Source organism: Myxine glutinosa, chromosome 4 (genome assembly GCF_964187855.1).
Source record: "Myxine glutinosa chromosome 4, kmMyxGlut1.1, whole genome shotgun sequence".
Lineage (NCBI taxonomy): Eukaryota > Metazoa > Chordata > Myxini > Myxiniformes > Myxinidae > Myxine > Myxine glutinosa.
In genome coordinates this window covers 56209742-56233278 of record NC_136264.1, presented here as the reverse complement: position 1 = coordinate 56233278, position 23537 = coordinate 56209742, and the positions used below count along the sequence as shown (strand labels likewise).

Below are 23537 nucleotides of genomic sequence, written 5' to 3'. Positions count from 1 at the left end.
ATGTGTACCACAATACAGACCAATGTGGAATGCCGAGATGACTGCAGAAGAACTAGCCCAAGAGGAAAGGGCCAGCTTTCTGCAGTGGAGAAGGCAACTTTCCAGGTGCATGACTGGGCCATCATCATTACTTATTGAAATAAATAAATAAAACGGTACATGGGAATCCTGCCTCGTGGAGGAGGTAAATAATAGAGGGCCGCAGGTTCATCGACTGACAGAGGATCGAAGGAATAATGGGAGATGAAGACATCGCATATGAGGGGCAGAAAGGAAAGTTGGGGGGTTGGGGGGGAGGAGGGTGGGGATTGGCGGTCAGTGAGACAGAACAGCGGGGGGTGTGTGGGTGGGCATCGGTGAGATTTATCATCCTGGGCACGTCTGAGGAGGAGACTGGAACTTTTAAGAGAAAGGACGAAGTGATGCTTTCTATTACAGGCTGCAGGAGAAGGAAAACGTGACTCTTACTCCATTTGAGAAGAACCTTGACTTTTGGCGCCAGCTGTGGAGAGTCATTGAGAGGAGGCAAGGATTTTTTTCTTTAATATATATTTGGACCGATTTTGTAAATCAGGAAATCGTGGAAAGTATATGAAAGTTCTGATTCCATCCAAAAAGGTTACTTTAATAGTAGGATTGACAGAATTAAAACCAATAACATGATTTATTTTGTTATTCTCGCTGCAGTGACATTGTGGTGCAGATTGTTGATGCCAGAAATCCCTTGCTTTTTCGCTGTGAAGACTTGGTAAAGAAATTTTACCATTTTGGGATGAAAAATACCGATTTATTTATTTATTTATTTATTTGTGTGTGATGGAAGTCGTGGTGTTGTGCAGTTAAACTGTCTCACATATTCAGTGTAGGATCAGAGGCCTTGCGCAATCAATTTTGAGCTGCATCTCACTGGCTTTAAAACAATTGTGTTACATACAAAACCAAAACGACATTCAGTAGAGCGCATACCTCCATCAGGCTGAACAGTTTACATTTTGTATCCCATTGATAGGCCTTTCCCCTATCTCTCAATTGTGAAGAATCACTTAAAACATTCTAGTTTCCAAATCTGGATCGTCACCAAAATCAAATCAATTTGTCCTTGTCACACTCTACCTATCCACAAAGTTTTGTCCAAGTCCATCCATAACTTTTTGAGATTTCCTGCTCACAGGCAAGAAGTGAAAACATAACCTCTGTCCACCTTTGGTTCGGTGGCGGGGGGTAAATGTAATGCAATTAAAGAATCCTGCTGATCATAACGGTTACGACTCAATTCATTTTACGGAGGAGTGCATCTTGTTGTATCAAAGAAGATTTTAAAAAATAAACACAAAGCTTCATGAGAATTGCTTTTTAAAAGTCTGGATAAAGCGCATAGTGATTTGAATGTACTGAAGAAGATGCACAAATAACCTAATGTGATGGAGCCGTTGATGATCTTCAAATGCAATTCTGAAGATGTTTTGGCTGAAATAGTCTTTAATCTGTAATGAAGAACAAGTCTTGCACGTGAAGGTTAAAGTCGATCTGTATTGACGGACAGATAGACCAATTAATAGATTCAACGAAGCGTTGATCAAAGTATGATAACTGTCATGGGAATCAAGGAGAAGCTGACATTTCAGGCATTAACCATTCGTCGGAGCAAAAGAATAACCTCTTACTCGACAGACAACAGCTGACTGTGCCTTTGCCGTGTTTTGTGAGCATTGCAGGAGCTGTATGTGAATGAAGTTTCGCCTGAAAAGGAGAACCTCGTCTTGCTTAACAAGGCAGATCTGTTGAGTCCCACACAGCGGCAGGCTTGGGCCCGCTTCTTTGAGAGTATTGGTGTCCGTGCTGCATTCTGGTCCGCACTTGCCGAGTGTGACCGGCTTGATCAGTTGGTAGGTGTTGCTGCCAAATTGTAGCTGAATGGAATGTGACGTTATTTTTGCTAGTTTGTCATGGTGTCGGTGGTACTTCACTGGCATGGAAGTGGTTCTAATAGCAACCACACTGAATTGGCATTTAAAGGTTGTGGTTTTCAGTCCAACACGCCCTGCAGCATAACTTCCTTTTCTCTGCTGTGATTTTTTTTCAAGCAAGTAAATCACCTATCCACTTTATTAAGCTGGTTTATTTATGAAGCACAGAATCTTGTTTCTCACAGTCTGAGAGTCCTTTAGGTGCTTTTTTGCAAACTCCATGCGGGCTTTCTTGTGTCTTTCACTGAGGAGAGGCTTCCTTCTGGCCACTCTGCCATAAAGCCCAGATCGGTGGAGTGTTGCAGTGATGGTTGTCCTTCTGGAAGTTTCTCCCATCTCCACACAGGATCTCTGGAGCTCAGCCAGTGACCATCAGGTTCTTGGTCACCTCTCTTACCAAGGCCCTTCTCCCCTGATTGCTCAGTTTGGCTGGGCGGCCAGCTCTAGGAAGAGTCCTGGTTGTTCCAAACCTCTTCCATTTAAAAATTATGGAGGCCGCTGTGCTCTTGGGAACCTTCAATGCAGCAGACATTTTTTGTAGGCTTCCCCATATCTGTGCCTCGACACAATCCTGTCTCTGAGCTCTGCAGGCAGTTCCCTTCGACCTCATGGCTTGGTTTTTGCTCTGATATGCATTGCCAGCTGTGAGACCTTATATAGACAGGTGTGTGCCTTTCCAAATCATGTCCAATCAATTGAATTTACCACAGGTGGAATCCAATCAAGGTGTAGAAACATCTCAAAGATAATCAAGAGAAATGGGAGGCACCTGAGCTAAATTTCAAGTGTCATAACAAAGGGTCTGAATACTTTTGTCAATGTGATATTTCAGTTTTTTCTTTTTAATAAATTTCCAAAACTTTCTAAAATCCTGTTTTCTCTTTGTCATTATGGGGTATTGAGTGTAGATTGATGAGGGAAAAAATGAATTTAAACGATTTCAGCATTAAGGCTGCAACATAACAAAATGTGAAAAAAGTGAAGGGGTCTGAATACTTTCTGAATGCACTGCACCTGAGGCTCATAGACGGGTTTGTGTAAAAATCACATGCAGAGCAGACATTAGGAATTACAACTTCCCTGGTAGGCAATCGACATATGCATAATCCATGTATTAAATGTGATGTGAACCTGAGTTCCAATCATTGTGAGCAATCATCAGTTGAGATGGGAACTCTAATCAAACAATATGATATCCATTCACATTTTTTTTTACCCTTTTTTGCCCAAATCAAACGGAAGACATCGACAAACAACAAGCTTGCTTTTCAAGTGCCGTATCGTACTTAAAACAGTTTTACATTTGACTTTTGCGTTTGCATTATGGTTTTTTTCTTTACACCGCTTTGATCCTTTTTGCATTGAATTTCATTATGTTTAGTTTATCATAAAAAAATAATTTACTGTTCACAGATTTTGACGTTTCACACGTCTTCATTGTAATGCTTCTCCATTTTACAGGACAAAGGGAAAAACGATGACGAAGATGAAATTGCAAATAAAGATGGACAAGGAGATGACATAATCAGCGATGGTGAAAAAACTGAGGAGGACTTTTACAGCGATTTTGAGATTGTTGGAGAGAGTAATGAAGAAGATGATTGGGAGACTTGTGATGAGCCTGAAGATTACGCTTCAGGGATACCGTGCAATGAGGGCAACCCTAGCGTGCAAACATTGGATTCCAACGATGGCGAAAAACAACAGTCGGGTGCTGGATGTTGTCCCCGAGTACATAATTCTCATCAGTTGTTACACAGAGACGAGCTTCTAAGGTTACTGAGAAGCCTTCACAAGGGTCGCAAGTTCAAAGAGGGTCAAACCACAGTGGGTCTGGTGAGTTGGGGTGATGATTGTAAGGTCGAGCGAAAGCATCTCGGTAAAGACAAAGTGGCACAACTTTTTGAATGTAAATGATTTTTTTTTTCAGGTTGGTTATCCAAATGTGGGCAAAAGCTCAACCATCAATACCATTTTGCGCAATAAGAAGGTGCCTGTTTCGGCAACTCCCGGTCGTACAAAGCACTTCCAGGTGAGCTCTTTCATTTTGAACCATCGTCAGTTTTACAAGTTAGCTTTTCCATTGTGGAATGCAGTGATTTTTACATTACTCTCATGTAAAAAACAACATAATTCAGCTTGGACAAATATTGTTTCTATTATAAGCATCGAAACAGTGGATTCTGTCATTGTCATCAACCTTGGAAAAGCAGACCAAGCATTGCCACCTACCTAGAAAGCTATATTGATGTTTGTATGTATATATATATATATATATATATATATATATATATATATTGTTACGGACACGACTTAAGATGTTGCTTGACCGAGCGGAATGGCCGCCGTGTTCGCACAGTTTACCCGATTACCCCCAACTCACCCGATTCCACTCGAACGTTGACCAAATCGCGCTATGCTAAATCAATGAAGGAAAGGACACAACGGCTGGGATTAATGAAACGACACAAGGGGGTACAGTTCTCAAGACCTCCGGAGGAGGATATAATTTGTGATGCAGAAACGGGTAGATTACACGGTAAGAGGTAAAGCACAGAAAAGATGGGCACTTAGACACAGTCTTATCTATCCCCGACAGACCACAGACAAACGGGACAAGACTGACTTACACAGGGATTGATGGCGGGGAAGGACAGGCAGTCGATAGCACAAGGTGCACCTTGGCTCAGGGACAGGATACAGCACGATCCAGTAGATGCAGGGAGGTGTCACAGCGCTCGGTTGGTGGCGTCTCTCTTCCTTCAAGTCCAGCGCGCATCTGACGTCACCTCCCTCTCTCTGCGCATGCTCAGCGGGGAGTCACACGCCCTCGGCTCCTTGGCTCCGCCCCAGATGGAATCGGTCCGCCGCTTCTATTGGGTGCGGGGGGTTACCAGGCTCCGCCCTTGACGAGGAGCTGACAGCGAGCCCATGCGTGGTAACCCCGTCGGAGCACATGTTCGATGGCGGCTAACCAAGCCGGAGTGAGGACGCACACTCCCCGCGCCGCCGCCGCTGTTGTTGTTGTTGTTGTTGTTGTTGTTGTACCATGAGGAAGAGCTGCGGGGAGGTATTGGGAGGTCCTAAACTTTCTAACGGTGCCATACAATCACATTCTGGTGCAACGAAGAGTCAGAATTAATGGAAACGAGTCCTTAACTGACATAGACTAAGAATAACTAGCAAGATGTCCTATAGTTGTCTACGTGAGATGCGGTGGACCTGGATGCGACATTTAATGGGGGAAAAAGGGGGAGGTCGGGTCTACAGAGTGTTGTTTACAGAAAATGGGACTAGGGACTAGGGAATGGGGGATTGGGGATAGTTGGGAAGTATTGGGGAAATAGGGGAATATTTACAAGCGGATATGGATGGAGGCCAATCTCATATCCGCAACAATATATATATACACGTAGTGTGTTCAAAAAGTATCCGACCTTTATTTTTCGTGCGTAAAAAAAAAGAAGCTAGGGAGGCGTTGATTGGTGCTCGTATGTAGGCGATCCTAATGCGCACGCGTGAATTTTTTCCCACCTGCAGAAGCTGTCATTCGACGGCAGACCGCCGATGAGTGAGGACATGTAAGTGAGCGCCGTCGGATTTTCGTTTTTGACAAAATGACGGAAAAACTTGAACAACGCTACTGCATCACATTTTGTGTTTTTTGGCCTCGGGGATGTTGGATGCTTCCATTGTGATGACTGCAACTTGGTTTCTGGGTCGTACCCATAAACCCAGGACTCATCGCCAGTGATCACTGTGTTGAGGAAGCTGGGATCGCTGTTCACAGTCTCCAGCATGTCCTGTGCGATCTCCAAACGGAGTTGCTTCTGCTCAATCGTTAGCAGCTTTGGTACGAACTTCGCTGAGATTCTCCTGAAGCCCAAATCCTCCTTCATAATGGAATGAACGGTGTTGAATCTTGCGGATCGTTTCCACTTGGGAATCGCCAAGCTTTACACAAAATTTGATGCAGTAGCGTTGTTCAAGTTTTTCCGTCATTTTGTCAAAAACGAAAATCCGACGGCGCTCACTTACATGTCCTCACTCATCGGCGGTCTGCCGTCGAATGACAGCTTCTGCAGGTGGGAAAAAATTCACGCGTGTGCATTAGGATCGCCTACATACATGCACCAATCAACGCCTCCCTAGCTTCTTTTTTTTACGCACGAAAAATAAAGGTCGGATACTTTTTGAACACAGTATGTATATAGAACACTGTATATATGTATATGTATATATGTATATATGTGTATATATGTATATATATATATACAGTGGAACCTCGACTTACGAGTGCCCCAACTTACGAGTTTTTCGAGATACGAGCCGTCACTCTGGCAGTTTATTGCTTTGAGATGCGAGCCGAGATCCGAGTTACGAGCTTTCGCCACCCGGTCACGTGGTTATCTTGCCGTTCAAGTACAGTATCTCTGTCGTATAGCGCTAATGATATATAACGCCGCCGATAATGATATGATAATTTATGATAATCTATGCAGCACGACGTGGTCCTCACGTCACACAAGGCGCCTTTGCCGGCGCAAAACGGCTCTCTCAGGGTCAAACTCGGTATCGTTTTGAGCGCACGGTTCAGACCTTCAAGAAAAAGTTTATTTTGTAAAAATCGAGCCACGCGTTCAAAAGATATGACCGGTTTTGTTCGCCGGCACGTCGGCGCTCGAATCGAATCGAGTTAAAACGAACACTGCCGTTGTCGGGTCCGTCTGAGACAACCACCGGGCCTAGAACGCTGGGACCGGTCTCGTTGGATAGGCCTGGATCAGATCTCGAAACGCTGGAAGCTGCACCTCTCTGTGATAATCTTGTGGACCATGACAAGAGATCGTGCGACACGTGGTTATCATGCCGTGCAAGTACAGTATCTCTGCCGTCAACTTGTTCAGAGTGCCGGCGATAGCTCGCCTTCTCTTTGTGGAAAACACGGTGAGATCCTTAACATCCAACAACTAATGGGACGCAAACGGGGCGCCCAGTTTAGCGGTACACCCATTGATGAATCACCCTGCCTGTGATTCACCCATGACAGGTTATAGCTGGGTCGGGATTCAAACCCAGGCTGGACAGTTTAGACTTTAGAGTCAAGTGTGCGTACCTCCAGTCCAGGCCATCCTGCCAACTTGTATGCTGCATACAGGTGAAATATAAAGCGCGAGATATTTTTATATATACTGTATATTAAAAAAAAAATTGGTGTGGTTTTTGGCGGGCTGGAACGGATTAATAGCATTTCAATGCATTTCAATGGGGAAATTTGATTTGAGATACGAGCAATTTGAGTTACGAGCTCGGTCACGGAACGGATTAAACTCGTAAGTCAAGGTTCCACTGTATATATATATATATATATATATATATATATATATATATATATATATATATATACACAGTCATGCATCGCTTAACGTCTGTTCGAACAACGTCCGATCGCTTATACGTCCGTGGCCCATAAAAACTAGCATTCTGAGTATTGCGCTGCAATACATGTCCCCTACCGGCAGTCTGTCGTCCGGAAAACTGTTGGGGAAATTACCAAAGTTCAAAGTGCCATAACTTTGTGAAAAATGATCGAAACGTCGTGAAGTTCGAACTTGATCTGTAACTTATCATGAGGAAACCATGCACCAAGTTTGAAATCATTACCATTAAGAGTTTAGAAAAAAAGTCTGGAAAACTGTTCTTTGCGTGACGGACTGACAGACAGACTGACAGACGGAGGGACGGAGTGCAAACCTATAGTCCCCTCAGGAGTACACCGGTAGGGGACTAATAAGCCCCCAAGGTCGCTCTGTGGAGCAGCCTGCACGTATTGCACTGTGTACAACAACAACAACAACAACATGCATTTTAAGGCCATGTTCCCTGCTAGAGCGGGGGTTAGCCTTGCGGTCCCCATGACAATCTTCTCCATTTTGCCCTATTTTCTGCATCTCTCCTTGTTTAACCCCCTTGCCCGCATTTCTTCTTCCACCATCTTTAGCCAAGTCTTTCTCGGTCTTCCCCGTCCTCTACTTCCTTCTACATTAACTTCCATCACTCTTCTCAACCAGTCACTTTCATCCTTCCTCAATACATGACCAAACCATCTCAACCTGTTCCTCTTCACAGCATCAATCACAGGCAATATTCCCATCATCTTTCGCAATTCATCATTTGTCTTCCTCTCTCTCAACGATACTCCGCACATCCATCGAACCATTCGCATTTCCACCCTTTCCAGCCTTCGTTGCTGCTCTACGTTCATTACCCATGTCTCGCTCCCATAAATCATAACACTTCTCACACATGCAGCATACACCTTTCCCTTCAGCTTCAGCGACACTCTCCTCCTCATCAGCACGCCACTCAGTTCCCGAAACTTCTTCCATGCACATCTCACTCGAGCAACCGTTGCCGAGTCTGATCCACCTTCTCCATTCAGCATGTCTCCGAGGTAGCAAAATGTTTTCACACCTTCCAGCTTCACGCCGTCTCCAAGATCCAACTCAACATTTCCTCCATCTGCAGCTCCCTCTGTGCACACCTTACATTTGAATGTAGCTGCCACACTGGTTAATGACCCTCTCAGACCACTACATTTTTGATGAACCCACTCAGCACACATTGTACATTGAATGGAGTTCACTCCGACACCCTTCCTGCACACAGCACACGGCCACTTCCCAGTTCTTTCCACCTCACCACATGCTTTACCACTTGCCATCACCTTTGTCTTTCCGATATTCACCTTCAGACCTTTTGTCTCCATACATTCCTTCCACTTGTTCATCTTTTCCTTCAGTCCATCCATACTTTCCGCAATCAACACCAGATCATCTGCATACAACAACTCCCACGGTAAACCCTCCTTTACGTTCTGAGCCAGCACCTCCATCACAGCTACAAATAGTAGTGGACTTAGTACCGACCCCTGATGCACTCCCACCTTCACCTCAAACTCACCACTGTTCCCGTCCTTCGTCCTTACAGCTGTGCGTGCTCTTTTGTACATTGCCATCACTACTCTGATCAACCATTCCTCCACTCTTAACTTCCTCAATGCCCATGTCAATACTTTGCGTGGAACCCTATCGAATGCTTTCTCCAGATCAACAAACCCAAAAAACAACTTCTTCCACTTATCCATGTACTTCTCCTGCAACTGCCTCACAATGAAAAGCGCATCTGTCGTTCCTCTTCCTGGCATAAATCCAAACTGCATTTCGTCGATCTTCACTTTCTTCCTTATCCTCCTCTCCAACACCCTTTCCAATACCTTCATTCCATGCTCCAATAACTTTATCGCTCGGTACGAGCCACACTCCAGAGGGTCACCTTTCCCCTTGTATAGAGGGACGAGGGTACTCAGTTCCCAAACCACTGGAATGCGGCCTTCTTTCACCACCAGATTACAGATCTCTGTCATTCTCTTCACACCCCAACTTCCTGCTGCCTTCAACATATCTCCCACAACTCCCGTCGGCCCTCCCGCTTTTCCACTCTTCATTGCTTTTATCGCTTCCTCAACTTCCTTCTCAGTTATCTTCTCTGCCGGTCCTAAAACTGGGTTACTCTCTATGTTGCCATCCCATTCATTCTCTGTATTGAACAGCATTTCCATATATCTTTTCCATCTTCCTTTAATTCCATCTGGGTCGACAACGATTTGTCCCACTTCATCCTTCAAGCAACTCACCCCCATCACATCACACCTCTCTTTCGCTATGTGCTTTGCAATCCTGAATACTGCTTTCTGACCCTCTTCCGAATCCAAGCGTTCTCCGAACATTTTCCTACATGCCTCCTGCGCCTTTGCTACCTCTTTCTTTGCAGCCTTCCTGGCTGCCTTATAACTTTCATGCTCTGCTGTTTCTGCTCCCGTACCCTTCGCCTTCTGCCACTCTTTGAACTTCTTCCTCTTCTCGTCAATCCTCTTTCCAACCTCAACATCCCACCACCATGTTTCCGAGTGCCTCGGTGGTCCTTTTGTCCATCCACATACCTCACCAACGGCTCCCAACAGACTAGCTTTCATTGACATCCAACCACTTTCAAGCTCAACCACATCATCCTCTACCCTACTCAGCCTCTCTTTTAATGCCTCCCTTACTGTCACCTCTTTCAACCTCCACACCTTCATTCTCGGTTGGTACTTCACCCGCCGAGCTCTTCTCGCACCTTTCACCCTTATGTCGCAGACAACCAAGTGGTGCTGTGAAACAGCCTCCTCCCCCGGGATCACCTTTGTGTCCCGGAGGTGCCCCCTATCTCGCCGACGCACCATCAGGTAGTCAACGGTTGTCGTCGACCCACCTGACGTGTATGTAACAAGCTTATTGTGCTCTTTCTGGAACTGAGTATTACAAATCAACAAATCAGCTCCATCAGCAAACTCCAAAATCCTTTCACCTTCCCCATTTCTCACACCATATCCGTATCTCCCATGAACTCCCTCAAAACCATCCATACTCCTTCCCACATGTCCATTCAGGTCTCCTCCCACCACAACAACTTCCTCATCTTTCACGTTTTCCATCAGCTTCTCTATCGCACACCAGAACTTGTCCTTCTCTTCATCGCTTCGACCAACCTGCGGAGCATATCCCGAGATGACGTTCACCAAGAGCTTTCCAATCATCATTTTCACCATCATCACCCTATCACTCACTCTAGTCACACTCACCACACTGTCTACAAACTCCTCAGAAAACAGGACACCAACACCATTCACGCCCTCCGGGCACCCTTGCCACACAAACTTGTATTTCTGTCCCTGCCTACCCTTCACCATTCTCACACCACTTCCCTTCCATCTCGTCTCTTGCACACAACATATGTCCACTCTTCTTCTGACCAATACTTCCACCACTTCACCTGATCTCCCTGTCATTGTCCCCACATTCCATGTCCCAAACCTCAGAAACCGATCTCCACTTCGGGCTGCACCCTGCCCATATGTACTTGTGATTGTCATGGTTCTCTTTTTGAGGCAATGTTTTTATGGCCGGATGCCCTTCCTGACGCCAACCCTCTTAGTCGTCTCTTACGACACACAGGGATTGCACTGTGTGAATTATATAATTACCAACTCATGGTCTGAGGTAACTCGGCTAAAAATTATCCAATTTCCACCAAATAAAGTTTATGAATGGTTGCACAGACCCCTACTTCTTACTAAAAGTGGAAACAGAATGTAAAGTTGAGTTAAAACAAGGAATATTAACAGCTCTGACTTACCGCACTCCAAATTATAGTCCAGAAAACTGTTGGGGAAATTACCAAAGTTCAAAGTGCCATAACTTTGTCAAAAATGATCGAAACGTCGTGAAGTTCGAACCTGATCTGTAACTTATCATGAGGAAACCATGTACCAAGTTTGAAATCATTAACCTTAAGAGTTTAGAAAAAAAGTCCGGAAAACTGTTCTTTGCGTGACGGACTGATGGACGGACTGGCAGATGGATGGACGGAGTGCAAACCTCTAGTCCCATCCGGTGTACACCGGTAGGGGACGAATAATAAGAAAATAATTGGTATTTTAAAAAAAACGTTCAGACAACTGGACGTAGCGGACATAAGTGGCCTTAGAGGGGGCGCGCTCACGCATGCATCACGTGTTCTTAAACAAAATAGATTGTGCTGCCAGGCGTATGATGATATAGTACAGTAACTATGCAGTATATCCATAATATGTTTTGATAGATATAAGAAATGCCTATGTTGCTGGTTTATGTTTTTTGGCTATTGTAGTGTATAGTACTTTTAATTTGATTTCCTTACTTACAAAATAAAAAGTTTACAAACAGTATTACAGTGTATGCTTGGTTTTGCCTCGTCGGCAGCGCCGCAGCATCATCAGCATCCACTCTCGATTACCCCCGCGTATCGTGAGCGTTATTCCATTGTCTTTTCATTTGATTTCATTAAAATAAATCCACCCTAAAGTTAATCATGGGCCCCGAACGCAGCGCAACCAGTCCTAGTGGTAGCAGCAGCACGAAACAACGCAAGAGCATTGATTTGGAGGAGAAGCAGAAAATAATAAGACAGCGTGAGGGCGGCAAGTCTGTGAATGCTATCGCACGTGATTTCGGCATGTCGCACTCTACGATCACGACGATAATGAAAAACAAAGAGAAGATTCTTCAAGCGGTAAAAGGATCGGCTTCAATGAAGGCAACAAGATTGACCAAGTCTCGAGAGGGGCCGAACACGTAAGTATAAATACAAAGTTCACAATGTGATCTTCGGACAACGTCCAATTCGGTTAACGTCACGTTTCCAAGAACGTATCTAGGACGTTAAGCGACGCATGACTGTATATATATTGTTACGGATCTCTACGTCGGCCTTTTTCCCCTTAAGAAGGGGGGATTTATCCCCTTGTGTGTGACTGACCGACGTGAGTCCTGAAGTTGCCCAAGCTCCCTCCGGAGAGGCAGGTGAGCAACCTCATTCGCGACCGCGGACACGATGTTAATTGCCGAGCGGATTAGCAGCCGCGGCACGAACCATTAGCAAGTAACTGACCCGATTCTTAACGTTGGCCAAATCGTGCCACAGGTATTCAATTGGGAAAAGACAAGGACGAAACGGATGTAAAGGAAAGAAGGCAAGGTAGGAAGAACAAATATAATTTATTACTACTATTTACACAATTAAAGGAACCAAGGAGAAGGAAAGATACGAAAATAATTTACAGAAGGATGGAAGGACCAGAAGGACACAGAGCAATTTCTAGCTTATACAGGCTTACTTAAACACCAGGACAACACAGAAGACGGACAACAATCAGACTTACACGGGGAATGATGATAGGGATGAATGGCTGGAAGGAGAGGAAGGTTCAGCTGGAGCAGGAGAATGGTCGGGCCGGGAGTGAGCAGCCGCCGCCCCTCCGCAGGCGTGTTCGCACGGCGGCGTCGCTTTGTGGCCGCAACTGCCATCACCGCTGTCGACGCTCAAAGCTGCGGTGGTCAAAACTGCTGTTGGTTCAAAGCTGCGGTTTGTCCAAAGCTGCGGTAAACTCCTTTTGATGAACTTCTCCCTTCTCTCTTACTCTCAGCAACAACCACCGGTGGACTCTCTCTGACGCATCTGAACTCCTCTCAATCATCTCGGTGGGGGCGTCGCGTGACGGGTTATATAGGTCACACCCTCGAATCTCCGCGAACCTCCCCGATCGTTCTTTTTCCGCCCTCTCAAGCCAAACCCCTCGTGCTTGATTGGTCGGCAAGGGCTGGCTCACTCCTCCTTCCGATGACGAGGGCGGAGACACGCCTTTCTTCTCCGAACCGACCGCGTGTTCAATGGAAGGCGAATGCAGTTGGCAATTGCGGACAAATGGGGAATTGAAAGGGGATCTATCTTATTTGAATTCGGTGCAATGTAGAGTCAACTAATGGGAAACACAACCTTAAACTAATACACATAATGAAGAAATAACTATTTAGAAGGGTATATGGTGGCCTGCGTGTATGTATATGGATTAACTAGGAGGACGACCTTTGACCTTTACACACCAAACGGAGATATATACAAGAATTCATTACACTTACAGAGGGTGATATTTACAATAATTACACATGATTCTCAAATCCATAACACTGCACCCTCATCTCCAGGCACGTACTCAGGCCTATAAAACTTTAACTTAGTGTGACACGTAGGTGTAGTTCCCTCTACATTTAACCTGACCCTGAGTGTGACAGTTTTAAAACACAAATAAGTATGTCCCCCTGCTGCATTGCACCCTGCCTAACAGATTTACGCCCACAGCTAACCGATTGTGGAATTGTCTTCAAACTCAACATGAACGGTGGGGAGCATTATCTACAAGTGACACAAAACGCAACCCAGGACCTGCGATTGTTCCTTTTGGGGGGGGGGGGGGGGGGTGCACAGTCACCACAGTTCTAACAAAAATAAACAAACCCCTGGTGCTGGTCTTCCTCTTCGGCTCCCTCTGCTGGCCATTGTTCTTTCAGATGTTGTCTTTCTTTGTCTTTTGCTGCCTATTTGGTGGAAATAGGCTCGAAATTATCTTTTGGTGTGTGAAGTTATTGTGTGCAACTTTGGTTGTTTCTCGGTGTTTATCTTTCATAAATTGATCGTCTGTTTGCCGTGTCGCGAGCAAGGCCTTTTGCCGCGTCGCGAACGATTTGAAATCGAAGTTAAGTGATTGTTCCCATTTGTATTTTCGTTAAAACTGTATTTATTTATGGTGTTGTACGTATATTGTGTCCCGACGAAGATTTTTCGGTGCAAATCTTTCATACCTGTATTGAAAATCGTGTTAATTCGTGTCGTGTCTTGAGGCCTTGTACAGTGTGCACTGTACAACCTTGAGGCTTTGTTTTTCTCTCAGCGGTCCGTCGTTTGTGATCCAATAACTTTCGTTCTCTGTATTCCCAGTCTTTTCACCCATAGCCTACTTCCTTGTGTAAATCTCAACTCAAAAAAAAAAAAAAAAAAAAAAAAATTCCTTCTCTGTTCTCATTCGTTTATTCATTCTTATTCGTTCGTTCGTTCTTCGACCACGTGTTTCTCCCCCATTTCCCCAGATAGTTTTCACTCATTAACCTTCAATGTTTACACTTTCCCCTCAAGTTATGTATTCCGTCATATTTTATAACACCTTTTGCTTCTTCTTCTTTAAAAGGCTGCTTTCGACTTGCTCACCAAATCAATTCATCCCAAAAAAAATATCCATCTCCTATAGTGCCTTTTTTCTACATTCCCTAAACTCTCCTGCACTCCATCCTCCATACAGCGTCCTTAAACGTATTTTTAACTCGAAGGTCACAAGAAACTCATTTTGCAATAAATGTTCGTTTCCCATAAATCGTACACTTTCAAAAATCCAATCTCACCCCTCCTCTCCAAATCTTCCCCATAACCCCTCCCCTCCAAATCTTCCCCATCACCCCTCCCCTCCAAATCTTCCCCATCACCCATCCCTTTCAAATCTCCCCCCTTGCCCCCTCCCTCCTAAACTACCCCCTCACCCCTCCCCGCCAAGACGCCCCCTCGCCCCTCCCCTCCTAGACTCCTGCCTCACCCCTCCCCTCTCACTCCCCCTCCTCAAAGTGTCCTCCCCGCTTCTTCCCCCTTCAAACTCTCACCTCCATCTCCCCCAACCTTCTGCCTCGCTCTTCCCCCTCCTCAAATAACACCTCATTGTGGCTCACCCAATCACCATCAAACCTTTTGTCCGCCCCATCCTTCCCTTTTTCCGAGCTATTCTGAAATCTCTGACACACCTTCAACAGCTCTCCCTACCTCTTCCACCTCTTCCACCTCTTCCACATCTTACCCTACCCCTCCTCCCCCCTGTTCTGTATCTGATGCTCCCCCTTCCTCTTCATTAACGGTATGGACCTCAAACATCCGGGGCCTTCATTCAAACTTAACTGATCTCTCCATACAGGTTGCTTCTGTCAAACCAGACGTGATCTGCTTAACAGAAACTTTCCTCCTTTATGATGTCTCTGATTCCATAGTATCTCTCCTGGGCTACTCCCTCCTCTGGTATGATAGACCTGAGCCTCGTCCTGGAGGCGGGGTTGCTATCTTTATCAAAAACTCTCTTCCTCACTCGCCCTGCACTGCACTCTCTCCACCTCACCCCCAGGAATACCTCTGGCTACGGCTTCCCCTTCGCTCCCACCTCTTGTTCATATGTGTGTTGTACCGTCCACCAAACAGTGATGACTCCATCTACATCTCGCTGTCTGATGATATGGACCAACTTCTATCTACTCATCCCAACTCTCTCTTCCTCATATGTGGTGATTTCAACTGTCATCATGCCAGTTGGCTGGGTGTGGGTACCTCTCTCACCAGCCATGGCTCCTCAGCAAAGGACTTCTGCGACTCACTGGGACTGACACAATCTGTCAATTTCCCGACCCGGATCTCAGTCAACGGAGCATCTTCTCTTCTGGACTTGGTTATGACTAACTTCCCTGAAAATGTCTGCTGCTCTTCTTCTGCTCCGATCGGATCATCTGATCATGTCCTTGTTAAAGTGGACATCTCTCTGACCATCCTCAGGGAGCCTGCTCAGCGTCGACGAGTCTGGCATTTCACTCAGGCCAACTGGCACGGTCTTCAAGCAGCCATCAATCATCTGGACTGGTCTCCCATCTCTACCACCTCTGACATCAACTCATCCTGGGAATTCTTCCAAAGTAAATTGCTCTCTCTCATGCACAGATTTATCCCATCTCGTCTTCAGTTGTCATACCCTTCCTCCCGTCCATGGTACACGGAGTCTTGTGGTGAGGCTGTTGCCCAGAAACAACTTGCCTTCGTCTCCTGGAAAGCAAATCCAACGGAAGGAAATCTCATTTCCTTTCACAAAGCCCGAAACAAGTGTGTGTCCACCCTCAGGAGAGCCAGGAAACAATATCTCTCCGTTCTCAAGACCGAACTCTCTTATCTGTCTCCCTCTTCCAAATCCTGGTGGCGTCTGGTCAAATCCGTTTCTGGTGTTTGTTCCCCCTCCATCCCCTCCCTTACCTCAAACGGCTACACAGCTGACTCCGCACGTGAAAAAGCTGAATGCCTCAACTCTGTGTTTGCCTCTAAATCTTGTGTCCCAAACCCATCCCTCTCTGTACCCACCATACCCAGTCGTACCCTGCTGCTCCTGGACTCCGTGTCCTTTCCTCCTGACAAGGTGGAAAAGTTTCTGTCAACCCTCGACTCTGATTCTGCAACTGGACCCGACGGCATCAGCCCACGGGTCCTAAAATCCTGCTCTGCTGCTCTATCTCACCCTCTCTCTGTTCTCTTCACCCTCTCTTTTGCTCAAGGTCAACTGCCATCTGCTTGGAAATCGGCCAACATCACCGCTTTGCACAAAAAAGGTGCAAAAACAGATCCTAGCAACTACAGACCAATCAGCCTTCTCCCAATTATCAGCAAAGTCATGGAATCCATCATTGCTTCGGATATGAAATCTTTCCTCTTCTCCAATGGCTTGATCTCTGATCATCAATTTGGTTTCAGACCAGGTCACTCTACTCTGGACATGCTGCTTCTGCTGTCTCAACAATGGATGGAGGTCCTCAATGCCAAACAGGAAATCAGAGCTGTCTCCCTTGACATATCAAGGGCCTTTGATACGGTCTGGCACCCAGCTCTGCTCACCAAACTCTCCTCCTTTGGTATCCATGGAAATCTCCACGCATGGCTGGCGGACTTCCTCTCTAGTCGTCGTCAACGTGTGGCCCTGAATGGGTTTCTCTCATCTCCTCTTCCTGTTCAGGCTGGAGTTCCCCAAGGCAGTGTTCTGGGCCCCGTGCTTTTTCTGGTCTTCATCAATGATCTCTCTGACTCTCTCGAAAATCCTCTCTATCTCTTTGCTGATGACTCCACCCTCTGCCGCTCCATTCCTCTTCCCTCAGATCGGCAGTCTGCTGCCTCCTCACTCTCTGAAGACCTAGACAAAATCACAGACTGGTCAAACAAGTGGAACATGTCTTTCAATCCTGACAAATCTCACACTCTTACTATGTCTCTCCGAAAAGATCGACTGGACAACCCTCCCATCTACTTTCTCAACAATCCTCTCCAAGAAGTTCTGTCGCTCAAGATTTTGGGTCTCACTATCTGCCATGATCTTTCTTGGGAAAACCACATTTCCAAGCTGGCCTCCAAAGCCAGTCGCCGACTGGGCATCCTCCGTCGTGCGAAGTCTTTCCTCGGCACACCTGAGCTCCTCACCACATACAAGGCTTTCATCCGCAGCTCAATGGAATACTGTTCTCCCCTATGGGCCGGTGCTCCTGCCTCACACCTAGCTCGGCTTCACGCTGTTGAAACCAAAGCTTTCAGAATTATTGGAATCTCCCGCGATGAAGCTATCTCTGAGGGCCTTTCACTCACTCACCGCAGGCAGGTAGGTGGTCTTTCTGTCTTCTACCGACTCCTCTCCGGCCTTGCACCCCCAGCTCTCTCTGTGCTCTGTCCCCCAAATATTCCTACAGGTCGCACAAGATCTGCCAGCAACCCTCTGATGGTTAAACTGCCGAAATCTCGGCTCTCTGCTCACCTTCACTCTTTCATTGCTCTTTTCTCCCACCTCTGGAACAAACTGCCTCACTCCCTTCAATCCCACTCCTCATTCCAGGTCTTTAAAACAGCTGTTCACCACCATCTCTTATCTTCCCCCATCCAAAACCTTGATCTTTTCTACCCCCGCTAATTCACCCCAGATCCACCTTGTTTGAAATTCCAACTTCTTTCCTGGAAGTCCTGGCAGTGTCCATATGTTTTATACCTCTCCCACCGCCCCCTTCCCATGCCCCCCCCCCCCCCAAAGCCCTCGCCCTCTCTCAGATCTCTCGATGTCTCCATGTCTCTCGGTCCCTGCTCTCAAATGTTGTGTTTGTGTCCTTCCCCCTCTCTCCCCATCTTGTCTACCGCTCCCGATGTTATATGTTTTATGTGTCGGTTTGTCTTTCTGTGTGATTAATGTTCGCTCTTTCACGAGCCTCGATCTTGTATACAAAACAAACAAACAAACAAAAAAAAAAATGCACAAACGTGTCCGTTTTTTATTTATGGCCCACAGGGGCCGACTCGGGGTGGTTCACCTGTGTGGCATAGGTGCCACGTCACCGATGTCCGCAAGCAAGATCTTGGGCCATCGTGGCCGGTTCCAGCAGAGGGGCCATGCCCCAACCCGTGGGGTCCATGAGTGGTGCTCAGCCACAGACATGTGGTCCATAAGTGGTGCATCCATGCAGACAGCTGGTTGCGGGAGTTCTGGCACACAATGGCGGACTCCCGCACGCTCCCCTCGTTGCCCAGAGACCACGATCCATGGGTCGGGGAAGGAAGACGGAGAGGGCAGGTTAGCGAGGGGTAAGGTCACAAGGGTACACATCAATAAAGGCAATGCAAGGCGAGGTGCGTCTGGAGAATGAGCGGAGAAAAGCTCGTCCCTACCGTACGTCACCCCCCCCCCCCCCCCCCCCCCCCGTTACCTGTTCTACCCTTGCCCCTTACCCCCGTATTTACAACAATTTACACATTACAAATTCGTCACTACTGTCTCGTCTTCCCCATATTTCCCCTAATACCAAATTCGTCACCACAATCCCTCTAATTCAAAATTTGCCATCACCAATTCATCATCAATCCCTCTTAAGGAGGGAGAGATGGAAGATCAACACAATGTCACACCCACGTCATGATGCGCCTCACAATCCAAAACATTTGCACAAAAATACCCAAAAACCTGGCATGGCGTGGAGCTCTGTCACCCCAGGTGAGTGGATGTAGATGGTGCGAGGAGATTCCAATCCTATCTACCTTCTAAATGACATTAACACACTTTACACTACCCGGGGTCTTTCCCTGCCAATCCATTGGCCATCTTACTCTATGCGGTTTTAAGAACCAAATTCCCATTGACCAAACTGGGGTGCTTCATCAATTTGGGGTCTCACTCCCCCGATTCAACTCCCTGTGCCTTTGCACAATTTCAGGACTGGGTCGTGTGGCTCTCCCAGCAGGTCTACCCACCTGCACACCTCCACCACTGCAGTTGCCTCTGAGCTTACCTGCTCCTCACCCTAACCTATCTACCTGGGGAAGGCCCTCTGGCACTCTCCCCACTCGGTGCCCTCTTGCACTGGGCTACCCGGGTCCGTCCTCCGGATCCTCGGGCCCCATCCACAACTCTAACGGCTCCCAGAGCCCACCTGCGGCCTCAGCTGGCCGACATCCTCACAGTGGCGGAGTGCCCATTCAACTACACACACTAACAGGCCACACGCCCAGCCATTTCCACGTCACTAATGCACCCATCCAAACACCATTCTTCCACACGCACCACAGATGCCAATATCCAACCACAATTTACCTACTCCCTCTACCTAACTCTTAAACTACCCTCCCCGGGTATTCGTGATGGGGTCCATCCTCCCCATCCACTGCCTTCGCACCATCCACTCCACTCCACAGTTTTCACCACACTCACTCCACACCATCCATTCCATACTCCATGTATTCCACACAACCATGCTCACCTGTATTTTCACACCTGTGCCATCACTCCTGGTGCCACCTGCACCCTCCTTCCTCCAGGACCATTTGCTCAACATAACACTCAATCGCTATTACTCACTCATACACTGCTCCATACACCTGTTCACTTGCACACCTGTGCAAACACACCTGGTGCTTCCTGCACCCTCCTTCCTCCCAGGTTTCTTCAATCATTCCATACAATGCACAACCACAATTGTTCCTCATGCACTGCTCCATACACTTCCACGCTCAATACAACTCACAATCACCTCACTCACTCATCCACTGCTCCATACACTTCCGATTCTCAAACACACGGCATCATCTAATCTAACTACTCCCCTCTGAAACTCGCGCTTCCCCGTCGCCCCTTACATTATTGCGCTCCCTCGTCATTATCATCCATTCTAACCTCTCTATGTCCCCGACTACCTGTCCAATGTTGCTACTTAAATCTACAGTTACCTGTGGTCATCTCTTCTCTAGATCCCTATACAATTATCCTAACCCTCCCTCGGCGAGCTTACACTGCCATAAACCCCATAGCTATTGCTCATGTGCCCTCGCTTTATGTGAGTGGATGTCAGAGTTGCCATCCCCCATATCGGGCATGTCCCACTATCACCCCCCCAGTCCTCTGACACTACGAGCCCCCGTCGCAAGAGGTACTGAGTCCTGCCTCGGCATCTAGAGCCGAGGCTATCCACGAGGGCGCCTGCTCGCCGGCATAAGGTCTTATCCGGTCGGCATGGACGATCCGAGGGAGGGCCCGTGGCCCCATTTTGATCTTAACGACCACGTCACAGACTTGCGACAGGACGACTCCCGGGCCTTGCCAGGGGGAGGTGAGTTTTGGGCACCTACCCTTCCGCCTCCGGGGATTAAAGAACCAAATCTTCATCCCCGGAGCGTACTGACTCCCCTGGCTCCGGTGCTGGTACCTGCGCTTCATCTTGGCCCCCGCCAGATGGAGCTGGCGGCGGGCGAAGGCATGGACCTGCTCCATGCCTTCCTCCAGGTGACGTGCGTAACCCTCCCTCGGCGGTGTATCCGTGGTGTCTGGCACGGGACCGCATAGCAAGTCGGCGGGAGCCCGCAACTCCCGCCCATACATAAGCAACGCTGGACTGCATGCAATGGCTCCGTGCTGGCTAGTTCGGTAGGCCATTAACAAGTACGGGAGATGCTCGTCCCAGTCATCCTGACGGGTGGTGGTGAACAATGCCAGTTGTTGGATCAATGTTCGATTGAATCTTTCCACCATCCCGTCAGATTGTGGCCGCAAGGGCGTGGTCCTGGTTTTCCGAATTGACAGGAGTCTGCACACATCTTTTTAGTAAGGGAAACATATGAAAATCTGTTAACTAAATTGTTACCAAAAAATTTCTTCACCAATATGTTTGTAAAGGTGTGTAATAACATGTGTTAAAATGTTGAAGGTCAACTCCCGTGGGAAACCCAGAAAAAAAGCTGTTGAATTCGGGTACCGAAAAATTATTTTCGAGAATTTTTATTTTTTTTAATCGGCCCTTAAGTAACTTATGAGGGGTCAAATAAGGGTTTTTCATGATTCTGAGTTGATTGTTAACATTTATATTTCACCACAGACACAAAAAAACCAAACTTCCAAACCAAAAACCAAACCAAACTTATTTCACCAAAAAAACTACAAATACTGCTTCCTTAATAGTAGGAGTGGAGATGATGTTCCAGATACTTCTGGCACTCTTGACACCATTGTGGAGGAAACCGATGAACAGATCAATGATGAGGTTGCGGTTGATGCTGCGCTTGAGGATCAATCAGTGATGACAGCCAAAGTGCCAGCCAGTGAAAGTGAATTGTCAAGTAATGATCAGGTGGTCTTTATGGAGGTTGGGGAAACAAACAATGCAGTCACTCAGTTTGTTGGAGACAATATAGATTTAAACATTGTCTCTATTCACGGAAACACTCCCTTTCACTCAATGGGTTGGATCGAAGTCACCTCTCCGGCACCACCTTTGCCAGATCCACAGACAACAGCAGCTTTCCCCCGGGTGAAGTTGAAGGCACTCGACAAAGCTAAGATCCTGAGAGGAACTGAAGTAAAGATTATTCCATTTACGAACAGGAAACAGATAGGAACGAACGCGATCATGTTTCTCCCCCTCGCTGAGCTTTCCTCCTCCCTGGCTCATGATCAGCCACTCCTCACTCCAGGTGACACACTCTGGGCAGCGGGGTGGGTGATCAAAGCCAACGATCCTGAGTTCCCACACTCCAACTGGAATGGCTGGATGAAGAGAATCCATGCTAATGATGCAAAGCAGAGCACACAGATCGAGTTCCTCCCAGTTATTGAAGGAGACCCTAATGACCTCAACACCATCTTCACCACTCTGAAAGAGTGCATACGGCGTGCTGGGGTCGCTATAGTGACCTTTGATCTTCCGATTTGGCTGAAGACTGTGAATATAATAAAGCAGGCAAATCTACCCGTCATTCCAAGGTTGGGTGGTTTTCACCTGCTGAAGTCTTATCTTGGATCAATGGGTAACATCATGGAAGATTCTGGACTACTAGATGTGATCCAGTTGATCTATCCTGGAAGTACGACAGCCAACCACATCATGGATGGAGGATGTTTTGACAAGGCAATCCGTGTTCACCTCCTCATCGATGCAGCCATCTATCAACACATCATGAAACTTGCCTTCACTGAGGAGGAGCGTGGTGACATGAAGACCTTCATGGAGAAGGTGGCTGATGGGAAGATGGGAGCCAGACACTCAGACCCAGTAGTGCCAGTGTTTGAGCAAAGGTTTGAAGAAACCTTCAAACGACTCGCAAAAGGAGGAAGAACACCTGCACTCTGGGTGGAGTACCACCACATGGTAGATGTGATCAAGGTCTTTATCAGAACCGAGCGACTTGCAGACCACAATGGGCATCTGTCCTGCATTGTTACCAAGATGCTTCACATCTTTGCCGCTGCAGGCCATCATCAGTATGCCAAGGGCGCACGGCTGTACTGTCAACTCATGAAGGAACTAGAAACTTTGCCTGCTTACAAAGACACCTTAGAACGTCTCACTGCCCACGGGAACCACGTTGTCCGTTACTCAAGTCATGAGTGGTCCGGCACATGGTGTGACATTTGCATTGAGCAGACATTAATGAAGGCAGCCAAGTCACAAGGTGGACTGAGCAGAGGAAGAATGAGAAACAGTTTTTCTGGCCACAAATGCTGGGTGCTCACCCTCAGTCACCTGTCTGATGTCAACCGGCGGATGGAGGAGGATGTCAGTAAACATGTTCCAGTCCACAGAGCCCCAGTGACTATGGATGGACAATAGGTGTGCATGGGTATGAGCCAGTTCCAACACTGGACCCCACGGCTCCTGAGGAGCTATTGCAGTTCACGAGCTGTAATTGTCATGGAGAATGCAGCAACCGGCGATGCAGCTGCAAGAAGAATGGGGTCACGTGCATCTCGGCCTGTGGAGTCTGTAATGGCATTACATGCAGAAACTGCAGTCATGA

General features: G+C 47.1%; 1 protein-coding gene across 1 annotated transcript in view; it reads left to right on the top strand.

Moving 5' to 3' along the window:
- LSG1 (large 60S subunit nuclear export GTPase 1) overlaps positions 1-23537 on the top strand; it is a 74176-nt gene that overhangs the window by 9561 nt on the left and 41078 nt on the right. Inside the window, exons 4-9 of the mRNA XM_078775725.1 lie at positions 19-105; positions 439-525; positions 688-748; positions 1716-1886; positions 3429-3803; positions 3898-3999. Of these exons, the coding sequence (XP_078631851.1) occupies positions 19-105; positions 439-525; positions 688-748; positions 1716-1886; positions 3429-3803; positions 3898-3999 (883 nt within the window). The remainder of the gene's footprint in view (positions 1-18; positions 106-438; positions 526-687; positions 749-1715; positions 1887-3428; positions 3804-3897; positions 4000-23537) is intronic.